General features: G+C 42.3%; 1 protein-coding gene and 1 long non-coding RNA gene across 4 annotated transcripts; one reads left to right on the top strand and one right to left on the bottom strand.

The window, feature by feature from the left end:
* Positions 1-308: 308 nt before the first annotated feature.
* LAMP1 (lysosomal associated membrane protein 1) lies at positions 309-21,318 on the bottom strand. 3 transcript variants are annotated; one of them, XM_065059236.1, is made up of 9 exons: positions 21,127-21,318; positions 11,098-11,213; positions 9,568-9,781; positions 9,301-9,462; positions 5,191-5,426; positions 3,320-3,442; positions 2,321-2,390; positions 1,980-2,150; positions 309-1,326 (listed from the first exon to the last, which is right to left on the bottom strand). In XM_065059236.1, exons 1-9 carry the CDS (start codon positions 21,176-21,178, stop codon positions 1,187-1,189), a joined length of 1,284 nt encoding a protein of 427 aa, XP_064915308.1. In that variant the 5' UTR covers positions 21,179-21,318; the 3' UTR covers positions 309-1,186. The 3 variants fall into 3 exon arrangements, with proteins under 3 accessions (XP_064915308.1, XP_064915317.1, XP_064915325.1); XM_065059245.1 differs by having other exon boundaries at positions 9,301-9,459; XM_065059253.1 differs by lacking the exon at positions 21,127-21,318 and adding an exon at positions 20,626-21,025.
* Positions 21,319-21,393: 75 nt separating this feature from the next.
* Positions 21,394-25,563, top strand: LOC110360870 (uncharacterized). The gene is made up of 3 exons (XR_010471773.1): positions 21,394-21,463; positions 23,441-23,838; positions 24,231-25,563. It is a non-coding gene; the product is annotated as an uncharacterized LOC110360870 (long non-coding RNA).
* The last annotated feature ends 425 nt before the right edge of the window (positions 25,564-25,988 follow it).

The raw sequence follows: 25,988 nt of genomic DNA, 5'->3' as shown, positions 1-25,988 counted from the left end.
AGAAAGTGACAGTTAGCAGGCCAGACCAATATACTGGCATTTCTCAGCAAGTAGCAATTTAATGGAAGAGTTAACTTCTCCAGATCTCAGGTTACTGATATGCAGAAGCTTTTCCAGTTTCCAAGCACAAAGTCCAAAACAGGACACGGTTGTGAAGACACACAGATAAGCCTCATCTTTGCATCACACTTGTTTAACGTAACTCCACACTAAGGATTGTTTAAAGCTTCCCAAGTAAAGGCAAACCAAGACTTTAGCACTTACTGAGTGGTCAAATGTTTTTAAGAGTGATCAGCAAGACTAAGATATACAGAAAAAGAGTGTCTTTATTAGCATTGTTACAGGCAATGCATACATAAGAACTGATCCTTAAAGTGTACAACCCCCCAGCCAAGTTTAAAGCAAGAGAATCAGCAGATTGAGATCTATATTGTACACATGTGCAGTAACAGGATCTCTCTGGATCTTCCAACATAATAGACTGAAATCACTTTACAAAAAAAGTAAATAAAAATAACACCCATTTTAAAAAAGTACCAGCTCCTAACAAGCTGGCATAGCATCAAAAATATCAAACAGGGGAGTTGTCCAATCATAAAGAGTTCTTGTAAGGTTTGAGTATTGCGTCGTTCACACCCTGCATGTGCCAGGCATTGAGTTTAAAGCTTAGTAAAAAATACACACCTAAGAGACAAGGTGGAGTTCGGATTTTAAATTTCCATTTTGTCAGTTGTTACTAGATTTTTTTTTTAAATGGATCATCAGTATAATTAACATCATCGCTGGATGGCAGCAGTACAAAGAATGAACCTTTTCCTTTTGTTAAGAGTTCTCTAAACTGAGTCAGTGTGAATTAGCAACATCCCTCTCTGGAATCTTTAGCTGACATGATCTTATGCCAATTCCAAAAAAGCACCCTTAAAAACGTTTAGCTTGTTTCTAAGTGGGTAAATATTTAAACTAGTTAGCAAAATTAAACACCAGAATTTTCAGAAGTTATTTTTGTGCATAGTTAAATGCTGCAAGATGATTTCACATTTAATAAAGCAGACTTTAAAGAAGCAGCAATTTGCAAGAAAACGTGTTCCCTTACAATATCAATCTTAGCTCAGGGGAAATGTGTGGGGTTTGTTTTCCCAGCCTCTTGCAATTGCTTTTCATCTACGCTGGCTTTTAGTGCAAGTCATTAAATTGTTTGATATCCAGCATGGCTCCTCTTTCTGCCAATCAAGTAAGCGATCAAGACAATTAGAACAAGACCAGCAAGGGCTGCACCAACTATTATAGGGATCAGCATGTTATTTTCATCCAGCTGACATTCTTCCACTGAAGAGAGAGAAAAAAATGCATGTTAGGCACCAATGCAGCAACAGATGGCCATAGCCAGAACTCAAGCTTCTACTCTCAGCACATAGACAAAACCGGCTTAAGTTAACTAGTTAAATTAACTTGATCTAGCTTACTTTGCCAACAACCACAGAAAGCCAGGTCCACTAACTATGATCATTCAGGATGAAATCTTTCTAGGACTAGTTGTACCCACAGCACAGAGATGTATAATAATTGTTTCCTTCTCAAGAACTGTTACTGTTAAGCACAAGCTTAGCCATCATAAATATATCCATGTGACTCCTCCCCCAGCTGTTTTGCTTTAACCACAGTCACAAAGGACAGCATTAATTAAAAAAGGCAGGTACCTCCCAGAAAATTGCACCTTTTGTACAACTGTCTGCACACAGTTAGGAGAGAAAGTTACCACTCTTTCCTAATTCTTCTCTGGATCACAAGGAAGAAAGTCCTACCTATTTCAAAGCTTTTTACACACTTCTCACAGCAGCCCCCAGAACATCTGTAACAGGGCATGCAGAGACTAAGCACGGCACCCACGAGCTGACCTTTGACTACATAATATTATATGTTTGTATCAAAGTGCACTTCACAAATCTTAGGTTCCCTCCCCCGAAATGTAAACCTCTTACCTGCCCCAAATTTGTTTCCATCAATCTTGAAAACCTGGAGCTGAACATTAAATATATTGACAAAGGCGTTGTCCATGACCCGCAGATTCTCCTCTGCGCTGCACTTGTACGAGTTCCCCACTGTCGCTCTCAGCTCACTCATGCTGTTGTTCCACGCTTCAAATCTGAGAGCTGTGTAAGAGAAAGTCTTATTACAGAATCCTGAAGAGCAAGAGCTGTAAGCTCATAGAGCTTAAATTCAATGCGTTCATCCCCAACATTTCTAATGCGTTATTTAACGCAGGAAACTGTTATAATTTACAGTAGCAGTCACTGAAAATAAACTTCTTACAAGTCCCTACCTTTTGCTTCAGAAGGCAGAACTGTGCTTATATTCACACCTTGCAGGAAGAATTTTTCAGCAGTTGTATTCTTTAAAAAACAAACAAACAAACCGTTTAAGCTAATGATGTGCAACATAAGCTGTTAACATTCCAGTTAAATTCTGCATGCATTTTGAGAAACATTTCCAAAGGGTAGTCCACAGTTGGGATTAGCGTCCAAAGGAAGAGCTTAGTTGCACTTCTAGAGAGAAAAGCTACAGAAAGTCTGTACCTTAGGGAAAGTTACTCTGGGGAAGGGAGGCAGAGAAAGGGGGGACTACAGCCCCTCAGACAGCTCACTTGACCTCCAAGCTAAAGGTATAGTCACACCTATACTTTAACAAGGCTAGTACAATGATCTCACCTGTGCTACAGACACAGCTTTAAAGCCGTTTGGTACCCCACAGAGATGTGGAGAATCATGTAACAGAACAGGTCTAGGTGGTCACGTATTAAAAGCAGCATGAAGCTGACAAACACAGGGGATTCATCCCTCAAAGGTACACAGCTCCAGTACAGCACCGGGGCAGGACTGTGGGAAAGAGGATTTCCAGCCATCACAGGAGTCCACAGACGAGCACAAATGGCTCTTGGGCTGTACAAAGAATATTAATGAGGACTTAAATCCAGTTCCAGACTTGTACAATTAGATGAGATGCCTATTTGTCACAGGCTATTCCTCTGCTATAGCAGAACTGTTCCCAGTTTGGGCAAGAAGCTTTAGAGAGTAGGCAATATAATCTTAAAAGAAATTCCCACTCCAAACAAAATAGATGTCTGTCTATACATATAGGTATGTATCCTTTCCTCACAACAGTTACCAAGTATTAAATCCTCTAAATCCTAGTATTAAAAACAAAGAAATTATTTACTCCCTTTCCTGTAGTTGTATCTTTTTTCTCTTGTACTTGCCGCGATTAGTTTTCCCACATTAGTTTTCCCCTGCAGACCCTACACCCTTTGTGCAGAGACTCTTACCAATGCAAAGTGGAAGATAACCTTTGTGTTGTTGTAAGTCAGAAACAAGAAGGCAGACATTTTGTTGCATGTCCCAGAAGAAGTCGTATTACGTGGCAGGAAATTCAGCAAATCCAATCCCATCTATGAGAGAAGTGCATCAGTCATGACATTTGAAGAGACTAAGACGTCACCATACATTCAGCTGCTCCGGCAGGGGGATTGGACTAGATGATCTTCTGAGGTCCCTTCCAATCCCTAACATACTGTGATACTGTGACTTTTAGCTTGCTTGTACTCACATGCACACATACAATGCTGCGTTTGCCCACTCATTTTACAGACCATCAGGCAGATACACATGCAAGTTACGGGCCGGTGTAAGCTGCACCTGAGCTACCAGGTTGGTACAGAGAACAAAGTGCATTTTCACACACCTAACAAAGCTTCCTGAAGCCAATAACCTGCTGCTTGCTCCACACTAAACTACTTCAGTCCAAACAGCATAACGAAAAACATTAGCAACCACCACCCTCAGGGGGCAACAAGCTGTGAAATACTGCTTTGACATAATCACAGGAACTGCCTGTAAGCACAATCATCTTGCATGTCACTAAAATGCATTAGCTTTGCCCATGGTACATGATTTTATACTGTCCTGCATCTGCAGAAGGCTGGGGGTTAAATGCACTTGAACAACCCAATGGAAACCTTCAGCAGCTCTTAGTTGACCCTAATGTGACTTTGGAAAATTTAATTCCTCCCTGGTCATTACACTAGAAACCAGCTGTTCCAGCAGAGCTAGAATGCCACACTAAAAGACACAGCTTAGGGTTATTTCACACAATTAAGGTGGCTAAAACACAGTCCATCATAACCAGCTACTGTACAGCCACATGCCAGCTATCACCGCTCATTATTACACCTGTCAGTCATCATCATCATAAATAAATGCAATAGATTCCTTTGCACCACCACATACAGCATCAAGCAACTAAATCCTATACAGATACCACCCTCCCCACACCAGGTCCTTTTTCACTGAGATGCAACTTAAATTACACAAAAGCAGCCATAATATGTTTGCCTGTACTTGTCCTTGTTACCCCAGATTAAGCCACAGGACAAGAAAAAGTAGCTTGTGATCAAAGGTCCTTATAACAAAGCTTTACTGGACACAAAGGTTTGCCAATCCTTGGTCATTGTTTCCTTTCGAGGGCCTTCAGCAGTCCCTTTGGGATTACTCTTCATAGCTTTGCCTTACCAGTCACTGGTAACAGCTTCATCCATAGGGTTGGCAAGCTGGGCTTTGCATTAGCAATGGAGGGAAAGAATCTGTGCCAGGGCTAGATCTTATATAAACCATGTAGCATTTTTGCTGTTGAATTCTGACACTAAGCTTTAAAGTCAAACCAAAGCCCCTTTGATGATGGCTGGAAGTCAACTAAGTCACAAGTTTTACAGTGGTAATAATTTTCCCTTCTAATAGTAATTCACTGTTTTCATTTAGGTGCCTCAGGCCAAATTCCTGTATTTTAATTAACAGCTTAAAAGTCTTGTTTAGATGGCATCTTTGATAACAGGATTCCCGCTACTCATCTCTTGATAATTTTTACTGCTTCTGTGGAATGGTCAAATATACTTACTGGCTCTGACAGACAAGTTTAGTACTCTTACTGAATGGAAAAATCGTGAACAACCACTATTAGTAGAAGAGAACTGTTTGAATCATCACCAGCTTAGTCAAAGTTAAGCAATTCAAATAGATGACAATCATGGATGAACACTTTAAATAACTGTTCTGTTTTGTTTTTAAGAAAAAAGCCTATAATAATTTACCAAGTTTTCCCCAAAGAAGAAATCTGAAGGCTTTGAAGAAAAATAATATATACCTTTCCATCTTTTTTTTCATATGTGATATTAAGCTGTAACCCCATGGAGGCAAGTATACAGGTTCCATTTGCACCAGACACGTTGTATTTACCAACTTCAGGACTTGGGGGTGTTGCAGTTGGTGCTGGGCTAGTCGTTGGAACTTGGCTAGTAATTGGACCATGGCTAGTAGTCTGTTTAGGAGTGGTAGGCACTACAGCAGTAGTAGAGACCATGTCTTCAGCACATTCAGTTTCTGAAGAGAAAGGGAAACAGTCATTACCAAACAAGATGAAGCTGTGGGATGATCTACCTTTTTAATCCTCAAGGGAAAGTAGCACACAATTTCAAGTAGCTTTTCGTAACAGAAGATAATAAAAGCCGAGAAACACATTACCTGAACTCCTGTTGCAAAGTTTGAGACATTTTCAAAACCTGGCATGTGAAAATGACAGCTCTGCTGTTATTTACAGAAGTCAGGGTAACCACATTTGTTTTCATTCATGTTTGTCATTTCAGCTCACCATCAGGTCAGGATAAATAAGATGCTGCTGTGCTGACAGAGCCAGTGTCCCTGCTCTATGTTCACAGCCAGGCTGAGACGACCACCCCTCGGACACTCTGGGGACTCCTGTTAGAAGCAGAGGAATACTTCTCCTGCCTGCTGTTAAAAGCAGTGTCACAGGAGATGTGTGTTCTCCTTCACCTCCCTCAGTTACACTACTAGGTTGTGAGGACCCTATGTCATTACTTTGACAATACGCACAGCAGCATTAAAATACTACTGACTCTCTCAAGCAGTGCCGTGGCTCTTCTAACAACAAGGGGATTCTAAGACACCGCTTCTGAAGGCAAACGTTTTACTACATATATATTTGCCCTCAGACACATGGTGTGAACTGTGGGGTTGTCATATCCAGGGACAGGAGTTGGACTCAATGACGCCTGTGGGTCCCTTCCAACTCAGGACATTCTATGACTGTTCTATATCCTCTCCCTTTGGGTCTCACATCTGTCCTTCCCTTTAGTCCTGCATGACTGGCCACCCACCACTGGGGGTACAAGGCTGAGTGAAGATGTGTAAGACTGCCTTCTTTTTTCATCCAGTTCAGCAGCAACTTCCAAAGCAAAAGGAGAGAGAGAGAGAGAGAACAGTGACTCTGATTTATTTGCCAGAGTACTCAGAAACACCTGGCAGCAAGATCTTAACTTGATCTGGGAGCCAGGAAGGTTCCTGCATTGAACATTAAGCCAAAACCAAAAGTCACAGCAAAGACATTACTGTAGTAGTGGCTTCCATGCTCCAAGCCAAGGTCATTTCTACATGCTAGGGATAACAGCTTGCAACTTCATAAGGACAATAGCAACTGCAGCAGCAGCAGCCAATTCTGACTCAAAGGGCCTACTTCTACAATTTAATTAATATGTATCTTGAAGATACTAGATATCTAATAAATAGCCTCTGACCTTAAACAGCAACTTTCTGGCTCAAAAAGAGGAACTCTTATCACACCTTCTGAACTCAGACTCCAAAAGAGCACACTTTTCTTTCTCTAGTCCATTTCTGGAAGGTTGAAGAGTGGAGGGAAGTTTGATGAATGGAGGAATGACCACATGTTTTGTGGACTTAATAGACACTGGTCCCCAAACATGGTAATTTCCTAACAAATAAACCAGACAGCCGCTTTACTGGGTGCTTCAATGGAGAATTTCCCTCCATCTGCAAGACCTCAACACATACAGCCCCTTATTCAAGTTGGCTGAGATGAAAGAACCGAATCACTTCAAGTGGAGATTTGTCCTAGGTGGAGTCTTGATACAGTATTTCTACTGAACTGATTCACAGCATAGCTCCTAGTAACTCTTCAAGACAGATTTGAAGATGAGACAAATTCTTACGTCTTTTTCTGACAGTTACAGGAAAGCAGCTGACAAAACTACCAACAGATAAAGTGAAAGCCTCTTGTTCTTCAGACCTGCAGATAATCACTACCGTAACCTCAGTCACCAACTTCTGAGTACACTGACAGGAGTTTCCATCGCCAGTGATGTGCAGATGCACTGAATAACAAACTCTTCTTCCCTTCAGTGAGCCTTGCCCAGATCACCAGCAAAAATACCCTCTAATGAAAGAGTTGCAAGGAAAACAAAAGGGAGAATTCCAGATTTAAAGTTTCTCAATAACTAGATGCCAAAAGGAGAGGAGAAGGCTCACACCTACAAGAACAGAAAGAAGGAACTGATCTGGAAAGAACAATGTGGTTTCAGTGATTTCAGAGTCAAGAACATTAAAAAAAAAAAAAGGATAATATGAGAATTAACCATTTCAATCATTAAAAAGAAAAAAAACCCCAAAATAACAAATATGCCCCCTCATCCCCCCCTTCCCCCAACAAACAAACACAACAACAAACCACACAAGGAAGAGAGAGCTCATCGTGTGGTAGAAATAGAAAGGTGTCTGGATGCAGTCCCAAGACAGTAATAAAAACTTAAGTATGACAATAATTTAAAGGAAAAACCTACATACGGCAGTATGAATAACAGGAATGTGCAAACAAAAACAAACCAAAAAGCTTGAACTCAGACCAGTGTCTGTACCAGGATCATAGGAAATCACATATTTTTTCTGAGCATCAACAGTTTCATCAAGACAGTGATACCACAGGACAGAGAAAAGCAGCTCTGGTGAAGCAGTCATGGAAAATTAAAGCATTTATATTAATCTAAAGTAGAAGAGAAGGCAGTAGAACCAAAAATAAAGTAAATGCTGAAGAACTTGTGTTGCATAAGGAACACCCTCCAGATATAATGCAACATTGATTTTTTTTTTTTTTAACCAAAGGACTATTTAAGAACAGATAATAGTTGATCATAAAAGTATTACACTGCAGGCAGATTTTATTGAAGTTTTGTAGAAGTTAAAAACCAGCTTTTCCCAATATCATGGCTTATGTTTCAAGCCTGCTGACACCTGATCAGTTATCATGCTCATCCAGTATGATAATTGGATCAAGATATCGTATTTAAAAACTTAGATAGTTCTGAAGACTGAAGTAATAGAAATAAGATTTTTTTTTTTAAATTACAAATGTAGGTCCACATCTTTGCTGCAAATTAATTCACTGAATGAAAGAAAACTGATTAAGAGAATGATACATGCTGAAATTTGAGCCAGTCATGTGAGGCAGCCATAAAATAAGTCAATGTCAGCGTTATCATGCATCAGACAAGGTATTTTTCAGAGATATAGGAGAAGACAGAGATACTCCTGTAAAAGGCACTTGTTCAGTGTATCCATCCCATGCGAGCACTGACCACCCTAGTTTATAAGATTAATTTCAACTTAACAGGTGCATAAATGGGATTAAAATCATAAGAAAAGTTCTGCATCTCCCAGAGAAGATGAAGACATTTTACTTGCCCCAAAAGCAAGGCAAAGAATTATCACTCCTTGAGACAGCATGGATGATCAGTTTACATGGCCCTTCAGATTTGAAGAATGTTGCCACAAAAGCAACAGACAGGAACAGACCATGGAGTAGTTTGTTGTCTAATCATTATAGCAGTGAAATTCCAAAATGCTTTTCAATACAAGAAATCAGGACAAAAAGTCATTTTGTGATTGAGCCTGACAAATAACATCACTGTCAGAGCTTAAAGTCTCCTGTTGCAAGATGCACGTATCTGCTCCCTCCAGACCAGTTCTGTACTGTCTGCCATTATAGCACTGATGTCCCCAGAGCACACAGTAACTAGTTCAAACTACTTTTGTAGAGGCATAATACTTGGAAGTTATCAGATACTTCTTAATCTAGGATTCTGGCCATGTGCCCAGTCCACCTACTGCAGCACGTGTTTACATTCCTTCTGTTCATGAGTATTTATGAATGTTCCCTAATACCTGTAAAAAACCCACTGGAAAAGAGTGCGCTATCTTCTAGTCATGGATGCTGACACCCCTACAGAGAAAAGCTGAACCAGGTCTACTCATTTCAAAAGATGCTGCTATCAGAGCTTTAAACCCAGTTTGTACCCACCTAAATATGATTAGTTAGGACTTTGGAAGAAACAACCTATTATTGGAAATACTAGCTCACCAAGTACATTTTCTGCTACGAGATACCTACTGTTCATACTGAAAGTGCCATTCATTAGATAGGCTTCCAAAGTAACATTGCTAAAAGTAACATTCACGTTCTTCATATTGACTTGCTTGGAATTGACGCATCTGTATTCTGTGCCCATATGTGCCTTGATAATACTTTTATGTGATACTCTCTTCATTCCTGCTGTAAAAAGATTACATTGCATTAGTATGTAACAGTGTTTAGAGAAACAAATCAGTATTACATCTGGAAGGGTTACACAATGGGAACAGGAAGTTTTAATTTTACCTGCAGTTGAATTAAGGAATAAAGTTGCATCTGACAGATTGTAGGAGAAAACTAGCTCTTCAACTTGGTACGTGTCTTTAGCTTCTGAGAAATTCAGGCTTAACGAATGTCCTGCTCCAAAACCCAACACCAGAAGTGGATGAGATGTGTTACCTGTACCACATGAGCTCTGTGACTCTACTGTTGCATTTTGTGGAAGACGGAAGTGTGCAAACTGTGGGGTAGAAAACAAAACATATGTAAATGGGATGATGTAGCAGCCCTTCCTTACTGCTTTTTAAATATCCCATGAAACTGTTATAAAACATACAGCTGACATTCATATATGGTATGTCTACTTATATACCTGTATACAGCAACTGGCATGTTACTGGCACATGCATTTCTAAGAACAATATTCTCCAAAATTTGAGGACAAAACAGTACGTACAGCACCTCTTAGACAATCCATGCCATCCCCACTCCCCCCTGCCCCCCAACTAGCACTATGAATTTACAGGTACTTCTACACTATGTGAATCAAATCTGGAAAACTCAGGAAATGTGAAAAACTGGAGAATTTCAGCTTTGCTTCTTGTAGTACAATTGAGAAAGAACAAAAGCAAGTGGTACAGCCTGCATAGTTCAGCTATAATACTTCATTACACATTGAGAAGTAACTTGGTACTTGAAGAACAAAACGGTGTTTACTGGAAGGTTTTGAGCTTACAAGAAAAAACAGCCAGAAGCATGTTGTAAAAGCAGTCACCTCTGAATGCAAACCTGCATACCAGTATCAGCAGGATTTCACTCCACCAGCACCTCTGAAAAAATGGACTAGGCAATATAACTCTCCGCTCGAATCACAGACAGCAAACACACCACTGGCAAAGTAGATCTTTTTTTTAATCTCACATTACAGTGATGGATAGGAAAAAAATCAACTTCAAGAGTGTCTCAAAACATGCAATCGCTATGAGATTAAAAATAATCCACAATTCCTGTTCCGTAGTAAAGACACCAAAAAGGGAAACTGAAAAGCAGAGTATTTGTGAATAAAAATTCTTAACTTTCCATTAACAGGCTTTTGCTCTTAATGTGGGACAACTTGTAAGCCCTGCACTGGTCTGTAGATATACTGAAATCTAGAGATTTGGTAAGCTGTACGCCAACAGCCATTTCAATTCAAGTTTAGTCCATGTAAGCAACTGCGATGACCAAGCTCAACAAAAGACCACTGGCAGCATTTTTGCCTTTAGAGTTTCAAGTTTTAGCTACCAATAGGACTAGTGTGGAATTTCAGTCACAAGAACAATTTCACACATGTACTGCTTGTGGCGGTTTCAGGCAGCCTTAACCCTGTTGTTTAATTAGAAAAAGCATCAGTAATGAAGAAAAATTGATGCAACTTGACTGGGGGGGTGGAAATCTTTGCTGAAGCAGTTCTTCATGCTTAAATATTTGTTCGAATTTTGAACACTGTGCACATGCAGTAATATCAAACACTTTATAAACACAAGTTAAAGACAAGCAGTGAGATAACCCCCTTACCTCTTTTTGCCCACTGCTTTTGTATTCCACTGAGAAGGCTACTGTCAGATTGGCGATTATGCAGACCTTACCACTTGGATCTTTCACCTCAAATGAAGAGCAAGCCTGTAAAAAGCCTGTTAAGAATGACAAGAGGTTAACTTGGTGTCACTTAAGTTTTTATTTTTGATCCCTAAGAGACAAGTAGGTACAACTGTACATTTTGGGAGTACATCCTAAACGGCAGTTGCATTTGGCAACTTGGGTATTAACAGTCTCTGTACCAGCTTCAACATCACTAACACACAGAGGATCAATTTAACAGCCCATTTATAAAAAGACAAGCCACTCAGACCAAAACTGTTGACATGCTGGGTCCTCAGAGGGTAAGAAAAATTTGCAACAAACACCAGTCACTGTTCAAGGCAGCTATGCAGTGTTCACTCTACACAGCAACTATTTCGCAAGCTTCAGCCAGAACTGACTTGGCATACTTGATTCCGCACGCCTGTAGCGCTCAGCCTACCCCCGCAGCCTTCATTCCCGCTGTACCAGGCCACTCAGCTGTACGTGCACTGAATGCAGCATTTAGAAAACTTGGATTGACTGCAGATGTTTTGGAAGGACTGCCAAAAATAGCATGCTGGAGTGTGCCACCCTTGCCAGGAGAACTTCTCTTTACTGTCATCACGCTCTCTGCGCCTGAGAGGAGGATGGAGGCCAAGACCTTGACACAGACCGAGGTTATGTTTTCCTGATCAGTAGACAGAGCTGCTGACAGAAACACGGGTTTTTCCCCCATTCACCGCCCTCCAGCCCCAGTGCTGGGTGCACTAGCACAACTGATCACACTAGTACTGACTGCACAGGATAAGAACACGCGGCAAGAGCAGCACGGGCTTGTCCCTTCCAGCCTCAGCGTGGACTTAGGCCTGTGTCCACTGCCAGCAAAGCTTCGCCCAGGGGACACGTTCAGGCAGGCTGGACAAAGCCAGAAAGCTGGTTATCTCATCTTCTGTTTGCAGTAAGGGCTAACTGGACAGCGCTCCCGCATCTCAAATCACACTAAGGTGCTCCAAGTTCTTTGTTGTAGAGCATTTTATTTTTCTGATTTTTCAGTTTGTCACCACACGCACCTCTGAAGCAAACCTCACCGCAAAAACCCTTTACTGATAGCACTCTATCTGCTTGCATTTGCAACAACTTCAATCTTGCAGAAAACCTGAAAGAAAAAAGCAGCTGCAAGACATAAAGCACTCAATTTATCTCAAGCAAATAAGCTTTCAAGAGTCAAACATGCTAATCCATTCAATTGCTGATATAGCAAAAAGATCCAACTGAGAGATTATCCATTAGTGAGCTGCACCCCCCTACCCCCGCCTCGCCTCAAAGTTCTTAAAAAGCAAATCTCAACTCCAAAACTTTTTGCTACAAAGCGATGGTGCCTACAATAGTATTAAGACAGTTATTAGAAAAAAACGGACTTTTGTCAGCTGGACTTTGGTAGAAGGCCCTTCAGTTGCAGGAACACATCAGAAACTATTTCTCTGGCACTCAGCATCTTCCCTTGTTGCCTTCCCCTTAGGAACAATATACCCTCCCCCAGTATCAAAGGGGAACAAAACTTGAACTGGTATTAATATACTTTACCCAGCTGTTTAAAGAGTCTAGACTTGAAACCACAGATAGACAGAAATTGCTTAAGAATGGATAGCGTAGCAAGCTGATATTTCAAAGCAAATTTGTCCCACCTTTGACTTTATGTCCAGCTCGGTGTTCATTAAGGAACATATATTCACAAATAAAATGTTATTATTGCAGTTCAGAACAGTACTAGAAATAGTCAATGCTCCTCCACATGGAAGTTTCAATTTGCCAAGTTTCTTTCAGTTTGGTTTTACATCTGGAACTTGTTTACATTTTAATCAAGCACTTGTCTTCTCAAGAGCAGAGCTGCTTACACTTTCTTGACCATTTCTAGCACAGCATAGAAAACAGTGTAGAGGAAGGGAAAGAGTCCATGGCTACTTGAAACAACACTATAACAATGGAAGGCATACTAGAATGAAAACCTTCTGTGTACATGTTGACTCCTTTGTTTGATAGCAATAAAAATCATGACAATTTTAGAGCTAAAAATAAACAATACTCAGTGAAAGAATGGAAGAAAAAAAAAAAGTCAGTTTTAAAGAGAAATGCAGGGAAAAGACTGAAAAACAATTAGGAAAAATGTTGCTGACCTAAAGGAAAACATGACAGACCTGCCCATTACAGATGATTCAGAGAACAACAAAAGACAAAGCAGAGGTACCAGAAAGCACCAAACGGAAGACAGATTCTGGGAATGAAGAGCTGACAAATCATCCTTCAGTAAGTGTAAGTAATGGAGAATGAGAGATGTGAACAAACAGTAAAAAACACCAACTGCTAGATTTTTGCAAGGTTAAAGTTCACACCATTATACGAATCCTGACTTTGTTAGTGTGGAACAGACGCTATAAAACTCCATTCCTTCTCAAGAAATGTTCAGCAGCTGCTGGATTTGCAGTGTTAGTGATGAGACGGACGCATCTAGCAGGAGGCACCGAGCTGTCCTACATGAAGTGGCAAGAGAGCTGTTTCACTGCAACCAAGTTGACACGCACAAGGATGGCAATCAGAGAGACCACTGTGCTGCAGCATCATCTGCTCCCATGGTCTTGGAGGAATACAGATGAAACTGAGTAAAACATAAGGCACGCAGGGACAAAGAAAAAACAGGAAAAAACACTGAAGAACAAATCAAGAAACTGAAGGAAAGAAAGTCCTGCATATTCTTCGCTCCAGCCAGTTTAAGGCAGAGGAACAGCTCGCTGGGTTTGGCAGCAAAGCAGCTGTTGAGTTTGTGAAGGCAGTTTCAGTGTCAGCTAGTGATTAATGCATGAATCATCACCAGCCCACAAATAGCATGAGCCTACAGTCAAAATGTCAAGAATACAGAAAAGCAAACTGATGTTGAACCAGTCCCTCTTGGGAATATTCCTAATTAAGTTACATAAAGTATTGCCTAATTTTATCATGGTATATCTACAAGTTGAGAATATTGCTTGTGCTTCTCATAACAATATAATTCTTTGCTATTTAACACAAAAACTGATACAGCCAGCCTCTTGCTTCTTAACTTCAGACTTTACATGTTGTTCTTAATAAACTAGAGCACCCTATCTGACAACTATCTGTGCTAGAGAAAGTGCAGTACTCCAGATTTACACAGCTGAAGAGCTCCTAGACTTGTCAATAGCAAAAAGTGAGTTTTACAAAGTTCATTATTCACTTGTCTGGAAATCCTACATTAAGGATATCTAGTAGAGGAATCAACAAAAATATACCAGCATCAAAGAAAATGCACTTAGTTCAGATGCTTCCTTTGTACTCCAAGAGATTCTGAAAAAGAGCTGCTTACATATTTATTCTAGCTGCATATTTTCAATTGAAAATCATAGGATCATCTCTCCTTTTATATCTAATTTCAGAAATTAGTCTCATGCAAGAAAAGACTGTAGGTAAAAATTGAAGCAACAGCTAGATATGTCACTTGTATTAAATCCAGCATTCTTCCTTATCTAACATACCTACACCTACACCAAAAAAAACCAAGCAGAGCGTATTAGCAGTCTGAGATAAAATAAAAAAGTCAAACAAAACTTAGACTTCCCCAGTGATATAACAATTTATCTTAAAGAATTCTACCTCAAAAAGGTAAGTTTGTTTTAAACTGTTTAAACTGAAAACTACCAAGCTGACAAAACAATCTAGCTCATTTAAACAGTCTAAATTTGAGCCCTTTTGAATATGGCTCTTAGAACGGCAGGATTCTCCATCTCTTGAATACACAAAAATGCTTTCAGGTTTCAACCTTTCTGTAACTGAAATCCTGTTAGCCAAGCACAGCTACTGCTACTACTCTCCCATATAATGGAAAGCTGCTAAGGGAGAAAGGTTAATGGTTGTTGTGCTCTAAAAATAGCAAGCATATATTAATGGCAATTGTTTAAACTGTCTGCTTGCAAAGAGGACTTGAGTTACCATAGTTAATTATTTACTTTGTCTCCAATTTTTATTAGAAACATGAAACACTGACAATAAGGATCTCAAAAATAAAAGCTACTTTTACATAATTTGCACTATATTCATGTTGCCTGCATACGTAAAAACCTCTTTAGTATTTTTCTTCCTCCCTCTTGGCAGAAAGGACAGCAAGCCATCCCAATCCACCTGGGCATATCCTCCATATCACCAGTTGTTCAAGCGATACAGATATTGAGTGGGTGGGACTGCAGTTAACACTGAGTGACTATGGCATTAGGGAGGAAAACCAGGGTTGCAGCATAGCCCAGCAAACCGCCCCAACAGTGGTTCAGAGAATCACCCCATGGCCTGGTCATACACATCTGAGATTCTCCTTGGCTACAGCCTACCCTGTAATTACTATGTGGCAGCACTCCGAAGGCGAGGGACGCTTGCTGACTGATGCGAGCACTATACAGTCACTCTGTACCCGAGCTACAGCGCTGCTGTGTTATCCTGCACCTTTGCCCAGATGTGAATGCTGCTATCTACAGGGCATTAATCCATGGAGATAAGAAATGCTGGTTCTTATCTAAAGGTTTGTTTCCTATCGTACATGTAAACAGAAGTGCCCAGTAATTTAGTCATTCTGATGGTTTGGAAGGATCTTGTCATCTCAGTGCCATTTTGTGACCTTAGTCACCACTTTAGACTTCTAAGCCTATTCCACAGGAGTGAATGCAAAAATCCCTGAGGAGTTACGCTCTCCTCTAATCACTTGTCTTCTAATGTAAGCACCACTCCCAGAGGGACATCTGGCTCAACTCCTCTCTCAAAAGAATAAGTCAAGGTCACTTGCTTAGGATCCAGGATCTATACTACCTTGCGATAGTACAGAAAAAACCAAACCAAAACAAGAATAAACAAAAACCCCCCCAAACAAAAACAACAACAACGAAAAACACGCACACACAAAACAAACAATTTAAAAATTAATGTATTTGTTGAAAGATCACACTATTTACCAACCCTAACGTTTCTGGAGAACATTTGAAAGCAGGAAAATCCCTTGGCAGACTTGATGTATGAACCATGAGACAAAATGGTCTTCATAAAATTATGAGTTACACTTACCTGTCACCAACAGACTCGGAAGACTAAACACTATCTATCTGGAAAGCATACCAAGAAAAGACAAGGCTGGATCTATTTCAACTGCTGTTGGACACACCTGAACACAAACAGTGGCAGAAGCAGGAAACAGAGCTTAATTCAAGGATGGATGAGAGTACTTTGGGGGAGAAGAGAATCAGAAGAACTTGTGCAGGTGCAACACCTGATTATATCCACTTCCTGATTCAACCCTAGAAGGTGTATCCTCAACAACTGTCAGGGACAAATTTCATGCAGTCTCAAATTATGATTTTGGTATTGCTGATTTCCATTAGGGCAGTAAACCTTTTGTTTCTCAATTCAAGTGTGCAGATTAATAACCTCTGTCTTTTATAAACAAATTTATAAAAGTACAAAAGCATTATAAACAAAAGGACATGGACCTGTCGGAGAAAGAGCAGAGGAAGGCCATGAAGATAATCAGAGGGCTGGAGCACCTCTGCTGTGAAGACAGGCTGAGAGAGTCTGGGTTGTTCAGCCTGGCGAAGGCTCCAGGGAGACCCTACAGCAGCCTTCCAGTACCTAGAGACCTACAAGAAAGCTGGAGAGGGACTTTTTACAAGGGCATGTAGTGATAGGACAAGGGGTAATGGCTTCAAACTGAAAGAGGGCAGATTTAGATTAGATGTAAGGAAATTCTTCACTATGAAAGTGATGAGGCTCTGGAACAGGCTGCCCAGAGAAGCTGTGGATGCTCCATCTCTGGAAGTGTTCAAGTCCAGGATGGATGTGGCTTCGAGCAACCTGGTCTAGTGGAAGGTGTCCCTGCCCAGAGCAGGGTGTTGGAAGCAAATCTTTAAGGTCCCTTTCAACCCAAACCATTCTACAGTTGGCTATTTAGCAGCTCTACACTTGTCATCTGGCCAGAGAATTGCATCAAGTTTAGTCACATGAATCTTCTTTATGGTTTCCTATCTAGAGGAAGGAAGTCCTGGGATAGCTCTACAGCAGCTGATTACATGAATCCACAGGGAGGTCTGAACTCCTGTGGCTAGATCCTTTTCAGTGTTCACACAAGTTCATTTTGCACTTGCTCTGGTTAGTGCTGCTGTATCACACCACACAAGTAACACACATCCTTCAAAGTAGCTGGTGGCCTCAAACAATGTTTTGAAGGAGCACTGTATTGACAATTTAAAAAGAAAGCCTCCCCAGAAGAGAGGATATTGGAAAAAAAGAAGTAATAAGCCAACCGCCTAAGTAGCCAGTCTCCTAGTCCTGTCAAGAGTAGATCTCATTTCTGTCAAGGAAAGTAAAGACATACTGGTGTTCTTGTACCACACAGACTGAATTCTGCCTTGTTAAGAAATCAGAAGCCACTGAAGTTTAAAACAAGAAAGCCAAATGTATCAAGTGTAGACTACTGTGCTTAAGCCTGAATTTTGGAGAGGAAACAGCTAGACAAGTGCTCACTGCAAAAAGCTGAACTACATTTGAAATTCTGTACTCTACTGTCAGGGTACTAGCAATACTCTCACACTTTGAATTACAGTAGAAAAAATAGAACTGACAGCCAGTGGTGCTATCAAGTGATAGAGATGGTCAAGAAACTGTTACCCTTAGACTGAAAGGAATACCAGTCCACCTTGAAGTCAAGATGCACAAAAAAGTGGAAGCCTGATTTATCAAAACATAAGATACATTTAAAAACAGTAGACCTATAATTTACTATTAAGATAATGCAAGGAAGTGTTCAAATAGCTGTTGTAACTACTACCACGCACATACCCAAAAGGGTCTCTTGCCAAGCTTAGGAGAATAAATACCAAGAAATCCATTATGGCACCAAGCTTTCTCAACGAATTTCCAAACAATCATGTGTGACTTGAGAGAAAAGACAAATTGTGGCAGTTAAGCTGCAACAAGCAAAGACAAGGTATGCCTTTTTAGTGCTAGAAATAAGTTATCTTTAAGACATAGAAAGGCTTAACAGAGATAACAGTAGTTAACTTCTCAGTTCTGGAGGCAATAAAATATCCATATTTTTGATTAGGGTTCTTCTGTGCCTAGAGGTAATTCTTCAGTTTATCATCTGCTACTGTTTAGAAATCATCCTATTCACTACAGAACAATCTAGAAGCAGGTTACATAAAAAATGAAACTTCTAAGTCAGCCTGAACAGGAACCTCAGGAGCGTATCTCAAAAGTGGCGTGTCAGGGAGCCTGTGGAGTTCTTATTTGGCAAGTAAAAAGTTATTTTACAAGTCAGAAAAGCTCCTGAAGTCAAAGCCAAGTAACCTATCACATGACAACAGGGCTTGGGACTAGCACACAAATTCAGGCCCGCAAAGACTGTGTCAACACACTTGAAGAAGCTACCAAGCAAACACTATGTTAAAGGGCAGCACTTGGTAAAACAATGTTTCGAAAGTCACACAATGTAGAAGTGGTCATGTTTCATTAAAACTACTTCATACACAGTCTCAATTTCCTACAGCTAGCAATGCCAAAACTGAGGAAAACAATACAACACCAAATTACTCACTGGCTGGAATTTATTATCCACGTTTCTCTCAAATATCCCTACACTGGTAGCAATGTCTGAAATTCCCCTTCAGACTAGAGTTGTGCAATAGAAACACGTGGACTAGGCACCATTAACTCTGAAATGGCATCACACTAGTTTTCAAACTCATTTTTCCTTCCCCAAATCTCAGACACTTCATGACTTACTCACTGAATCCATGTCTGACTCTAAACCTAGATTTTCAGAAATATTTTCTCTGATGTGTCTGTGTTTCAGTAATGAAAAAAACTACAGGGACTCTAGGACTCAAAGAACACAAGCAGCTCCGTTGGGCTTGGTGCACAACCCAACTGACCCATCGTGCCCAACAGCAGACAGGCACCATCTTCCCTCATATTTCAAAAAGCAACAGCTAAGTTTGAGGGCAGGTACTTCATTTCCCACAGTGCCCTTTCCCTGTACTTTTCACTTTACTGCCTAAATCTCTTTTTCATTCCTGATGCACGTTTTGATATTTGTGAGGGAATTAATCACAAAATACTCAATGTTGATATATGAAATATTCAGCTTTGTAGTTGCTGCTCCACGTGAATGGAAAAATGAAACAGTGAGGTGTGGTGAGGTATTCTAGAGGGAAAAAAAATCTATTGTCCCAAAGACAAGGCATTGCCAAACAAGCTTTCACATCTGACCCACCCATGCTAATTCTTCAGCCTCCTGTGATCAGTACCTTATCCTCATCAGTGTTCACTCAGATGACTAAAAGGCTTCAAATGAGCTGAAAATGCCTAAAGAATTCAGTCCTTATCTTCTTATTATCTTACATCTCATATTATTCTCTGCTCACCACCACCCAAGCTCCACACTCCGGCAGAAGATGGTGGAGGCTATCTGTACTCAAGAGGTCTCTATTTGCATCATAAAGTTTTCCCCCAAGACTGTAGGATAAAGTTACATAGAAACACCCAGCTACCAGACAGTGGTACAAAGCCCTGTTTGTCAGTAAATAGTTACTCTGTAGTAAAACAAACCAGTCTGTTGCCTCAGCTGCAGCAACCTAACACATTTTACATGCCAGAAAGTGACAAAGCTAAATGCACTGAATTATGTTTGTAACTGCTAATTAAGCAGACGAAGACTACTTCAGTCCCAGAAAATATTCTCTCTGTTACCACTTAAAAACTACAAGGGCTGATCAGAAGACAAACAGAACACAATTCTTCATTTAAGCCATGACTATAAAAGATAATAAAAGAATTCCATTATAACACCAGCTCAATGCCACTTAAGCTGCCAATCCTAAAAAGCAAGTCTGATAGCACTGTACACACTCTCCTCACTAGAGTGGCTTGCAAGAGCTGGATATCTGAACTGCTCGGTGCCCCTTGTGACATCTTTCAGGCTCAGCAAAACTGAAGTATCATCAATAATGACAAAGATGTTTACTACCAGAGAACTATCAGAAGAGTTTCAAAGGCTGCCATAGTGTCCAAACTCATGGCACATAACTGTTCTCAACTGCCGCATTATTGAGGAAATATTCTTGTTAGCTGCTGAAGAAGTTTGCTTTGCTGCCAAAGCCACATTTCAGAAATCTGATAGTGTCTCGTGATGTGGCTTTCAAGGCGAGAAACCTAAAGCAAGGTAGTTATCAGTAAACAAGCCAGACACACTTCCTCATAAACCCATCTTGCTGCACCAAAGAACCCCTCTCATGAAGACACTAAATTCTATCTATTCCAGCGACATTTCAGATTTCACTCAAGATACAATAGGATGAAAGCCATTAAGGCAGCATTACAGGCTCTAAAGAAAGGAGCTACTTCCTAGCAATGACATCAGTAGTTAACGTGTTTCCGTGCCTCTGGAGAGCTAAAGACACATTTTCAGGTTCTTCCCGGTGCGCTGCCCATGGATTCAGAGCAGATGCCGAGACGAGCATTCCCGGGCGCTGCACGGTTCTCCCACCAAGCACAGCAGCAACAGCAGCAGCCACCGCCTTCTCTCCGTCCTTCCCCTTGTACCTCCCGCAGCTGTCACAGGTTCCCAGGCCCCGCACGGACCCGGTGCGGGCAGTGGGGGAATGACCTCTCCAAAGGCGCTACTGCCGAGGAGCTCCGCAGGTGAACCTGCCCCCGGCCGGGCCGCAGCCCAGCTGGTGCCGCGCCACCGCCCCCCGGAGCCCCCAGGCCAGAGTTACCGCCCCGGAATAGCAACAGCAGGTGTGAGTCCGCGGGCGTGTTTCCAGTTACAGCCGGCGCGCCGGTGCCGCTTCCAGCGCCGCCGGCCCCGGGGCCGCCCCAGGCCGCAGCGACCCCCCCGCCGGGCGCTACAGGCCGCGGCCGCCCCGCCCCTCTCCTTACCGAGCAGCGCGGCCGCCGCCAGCAACCCCCGCGCGCCCTGGGCGCGAGCCATGGCGGGGGCAGGGGACAGGGCGAAGCGGCACCGGTAGGAGCACGGAGAAGGGACGAGGGCAGCGGCGGCGGGGGCGGCGGCAGCGCACCGCGCTCGGGAGAGTGGCGACGGCCCCAGTCGGTCATATGACCTCTGACGTCACCCGCCCCGCCTGGGAGCCGTCACGTGACCCAGGCGCTCAGCGCGGCAGGCGCCCAGGCGAGAGAGGTGGGAGGGATCGCTCGAGGGCAGGGGGCGGGGCGGGTCCTGGGGTGGGACTGCGGTGCCGCCCTCTGGCGGGAGCGGGTGAGCGTGCGTGCGCGGGCTACGCGTGCGTTTTCGCGCAGCTGCCGGTGCGAACGTGTTTGTGCGTGAGCGTGGGTGGGTCGTTGTCGCGCGGGTGGGTCGTTGTCGCGCGTCGGGAGGCGCGAGGAGCGGGACCGTCTCTCGGCGCGGGCGTCCGTGTCGCGCCCTGTGTCCCTCACGCGCGCGACTGTGGGGCGGCGGGTGCGTACTCGGCGCGTGTGACCGCGTGCAGGGGTGTGTCCGTTGCGTCACTGTCACGAGCTGCTGGGGGTCAGCCCCAGCTCTTGGCACCGGCCGTAACCCGTGAGCCCAGGGCTTTCGATTGGGTATGATGAGAAGTTGCTTCATGGAAAGGGTTGTCAGGCATTGGAACAGGCTGCCCAGGGAAGTGGTGGAGTCGCCATCCCTGGAGGGGTTTAAAAGACGCATAGATGAGGTTCTTGGGGACGTGGTTTAGTGCTAAAGTTAGGTTATGATTGAACTCGGTGCTCTTAAGGTTCTCTTCCAACCAACTATGATTTTCAGGGCCCTCTTCCGCTGTGGGCTGAAGGCAGCCGTGGCTTGGCCATCAGGCACTGCTGCCCTGGCACAGGCCATCTGCCCAACCTCACCTGCGGCAAGGGTGTTGGGTAACAGCTTAGGAGGTTTAGGGTCTTTCTCTGAACTGCTATAGTCTTATCCCTGTAACTCGTGTCAGGTGAGAGCTGTGAGGAACATCATCCAGAGGTGAGGTTCTTCCCCCAGAGGGTGGTGCAGCACTGGAACAGGCTCCCCTGGGAGGTGTCACAGCCCCAAGCCTGACAGTGTTCAAGAAGAGACTGGACAACACCCTCAGACACATGGTGTGAACTGTGGGGTTGTCCTGTGCAGGAACAGGAGTTGGACTCTCTAGTCCTTGTGGGTCCTTTCCAACACGGTCCTTTCCACATCCTATGATCAGGGCCCAGGGCAGCCTCGCCAGCTCTAGGCATTGAACTGTGGTTCCCAGTGGGGAAAGCAACACGAGGTGATAGAACAGTGTGAGAAATGGCTTTGGTGAGCAATTAACCCACCTAAATTCTGTATTGCCTCCAGAATATGTTCCTTGCCACTGACTTCAAACGCAGACTAAGATGAATGCAATTATCTGGCCTAGAGTTAATCTAGTCTCAGCTGTATCAAAGCACTGGAAGTTAATGGTCTGCTAGCTCCGAAGTAACACATCTTTGTATACTGATATGTACATGTGTATCTGTATCTGTTCCAAGCCAAAACAGGGACTGCTAGAGACTTGTGGTTGCATGGGTAAAACTAATTGTGCTTTCACATAGTTTCTGATGTTGTTTGATGTTTCTATAAACAAGAATTTTAAGAAGTCTTTTTTTTTTGAGAGAGAGAGAACTAGAAAAAAGGTGAAGTTCATCTATTGACATTCTTAGATGTTAGCATAGTAACACAGATAGGGCGCCCAGGCCATTTGATCACTTTGTAATTCAATGCTCTTCTCTAAGCTGTTAAGGATACACTTTCTTCATCTAAAACCTCAGAAGCACTTATTTTGCTACCAAAATCCTATTTCTAGTACTACTGGAAAGTGTGCCAACAGCAGTGTGCTTCTGCTTTCTCAAAATGACTGCCATGCCATCCCTCTCCTCATTAGAGTGCTCCAGATGAATCAGTGCTGAGACAGAATCCTTTAGGCTCCCAGGCTACCTTCAAACATTTTTACTTAGAACTGATTTGAAATGCAGTTTAGCTACTACTAGCTGCTAAAGTCAAATCCGGCTACTCTGAAAGTTGATGACTGTTCCCTGATATTTGTCCCTTTTCACTCATGCTTCCCATTTCCACAAAACATCCTAGCAAAGTTTATTTGCTCTTCAGGTTGGCTTTCATAGTGCTATTACTATAAACAGACATTAATTTCTTAATACTGTGCTTCTATCTGCACATGTTTAGAGACAGAAATGTTTTATTTTTGTTTGCTTTTCCCTGCAGCACTTCCAGCAATCTTCATTCTTGCCATGTGTTGCCAAAAGCAGAAGTTAGTCAGCTTGAAAAAGGACATAAGAAACAGCTCTGGTCAAATGTTTGAATGAGTCATCTGCAGAGGAGTTGGGGTTAATGGAGGTGGGACATCAGCTGTTCTCAGGTTTTGATCACTGTTTTTGGAACCTGCACTGGGAGTGGAGAAAGGTCTGCAAGCTACTTGCAGCCTGACAGCAAACGAAGTAGAGATGGAGGCCCAATGTCAGGTTTAAGCTTGCGTTACAGCAGTCTGTCCCTCTTCTGGAAAATTCATGTCTGCAAATGGAAAACTGATGTATGCTTGGATAACTACCAATTAATATTGATACATAACTTGCATCAAGCAACAATATGGTGGCAAGAAATTGGTAAGTAAAGAACTATCAGTTATCAGCTATCAGTTGAGAACAACGTTGATCTTACGTGCTGTGGATCATCACCTTCCTAAGCCTTTCTGTAGTTGTGTAGAGAGTGCACAAACCCCAATCTCTATGTCATTGTCAGCAGAAATATTACCAGGTGTGTGTGTTAGCCAGTTTTCCTAACGAAACAAATCTTACGCAACCGTGTTGGCCATCAGCCTCACTACTCAAAAACTGCTTGGCCAACGTCAATCAAACTTCATAGCAGGCTAAGACATAAACAAACAAAGTTACAGCTTCTGTAAAAGCTGGTATATAGACAGCCTGGAGGGGCCAAATTTGGCAATCACTGAGGGAAATGTAGTCCATACCCAATCCCTACTAATTTTGTTTGACAGAGCTGCTGTCCAACCAACCTGCACACAGTTCCAGATGAACCATGGGACAGCTCCTGGCCCTGGAGAGCCATGGATGCAGAGTGACTGCTTACAGGAAAGAACATGGGAAATACCCACAAGATCTTGAAGCTGTTGCTACAGTACAAACTTCTGCTAAGTCTAGGCAGAGTACTACCATGGAAGACAGAGTACAGGCTGGGAATTTTTACCAGGAAAGACTTTCCATGAAACATGACTTCATTTTTGCTGTAGACTTTTGCTGATTATTCCCTGACTTCACTGGGTTATTTTCTTTCTGAAGAGACTTGCTAGAATTAGATAACCAAGGTTATAGTACGGAGTCCGTTCATCCCTAACACACCTGCTAAAGATGATAAACATACAAACAGGTCTATCTGCATAACAAATCGATGCACTAAAGTTGCCTGAAAGGTGTGTGACTTTTTTTTTTTTTTCAAAGATTGATAGCACAAAGAAAGGAGGAAAGAAGCTGCAGCAGAGCAAGGGAGTTAAATAATAAACCCAAGTTCAGATAAAGAAATAAAGCAGAAGCTGAAATACAGAACTGAGAAAACAGGACACAGGGAGTGGGCAGGAAGGAGAATCTTGGTGGCTTGTAAGGGGAGCTGCTGGACTTGAGAAGCAGCTGCAGGTCAGCCAGCAGCCTTTATTCTCACACTTGCTTGCCCTCAGAAAATGTTGGGCTAGATGACAGGGTCTCACATTTAGGCAAATTGCTTTATAAATACATATAACATATGCCTGGATGAGGTATCTGAATGTTTTATGTTAAACTGAATTAAATGGGAAGGTTTTGGTAAGATTGGAGAGTCCCTTCTGTATCCCAGATTCCTGCTATTGTGCTATTACTTTCAGCATTCCACAGAGCTGCTATACAATTTGTTCCAAGGATACTGAATTGCCAAAATCCAGGTTTTCAAGACACCTTCTGAACGTGGATGCTCTACAGAGGAAATCTGTTCCTTTGCTACAGCCCAATGTCTTCAACACTGGGTGATCTTCCAGGAAGAGATGTTTTGCAACCTCTGCCCTGTGGGCACAAATACACTCGTGGCAATGTAAACCAAACTGCTGGCATCAGACCAACACCTAGTTGAGCCTGGATGCTCAGTCAAATTCTGTCACCAGTTATCAAAAAAGCAAGCAAATGCAGCTGTTTTGCTGTGAAGTGATTACCGTGCTGACTAACAGAGCAACTGCTTACCTGTTTGGTTCAGCACATACAAATTCAGGAATAGAAATTTGAGAAAAATCAAATTAAAAATTAAGACCAGAGAAAAAGAGTCACTAGCACCTAACCTGTCAATCTCTCCCCTAGCTTTGGATCCTCTGAAGCCACTTTCAGACCCATTTGGAAGAGTACAAATCTTCAGAGATGGATACAGTCTCTGTAGGTTTGGGAGGTCAGGTGAAGAGGACAACTGGATAAAGAAGAACAAAACCAGTGCTCCCACAAGTAGAAAGGCAGAGGTAAGCAGAAAAACCCTCTGCAGTGCTGCTGCTTGAGGTTATTTGATGGCGATGATAGAGTAGGGGACAAAGAGCGTACAACACAGAAAGACCAGCTTCATTATTTCCACTGCTCATGGAACAACTCATTTTTAATTGCCATACCAGAGTAATTTGGCCAAAGAGTTCTAGTCTATGGCAATTAAGAAAACCTACACATCTCAGCACTTTTAATCAATTAACATTGCTTCTTAAGGCAGAACCCCTTCGGTCATCTTCAGGATAACA

The sequence above is a fragment of the Columba livia genome, chromosome 1 (assembly GCF_036013475.1).
Source record: "Columba livia isolate bColLiv1 breed racing homer chromosome 1, bColLiv1.pat.W.v2, whole genome shotgun sequence".
Lineage (NCBI taxonomy): Eukaryota > Metazoa > Chordata > Aves > Columbiformes > Columbidae > Columba > Columba livia.
Note: the sequence above shows the minus strand (reverse complement) of the source record. Positions and strands in the feature narration are given on the sequence as shown.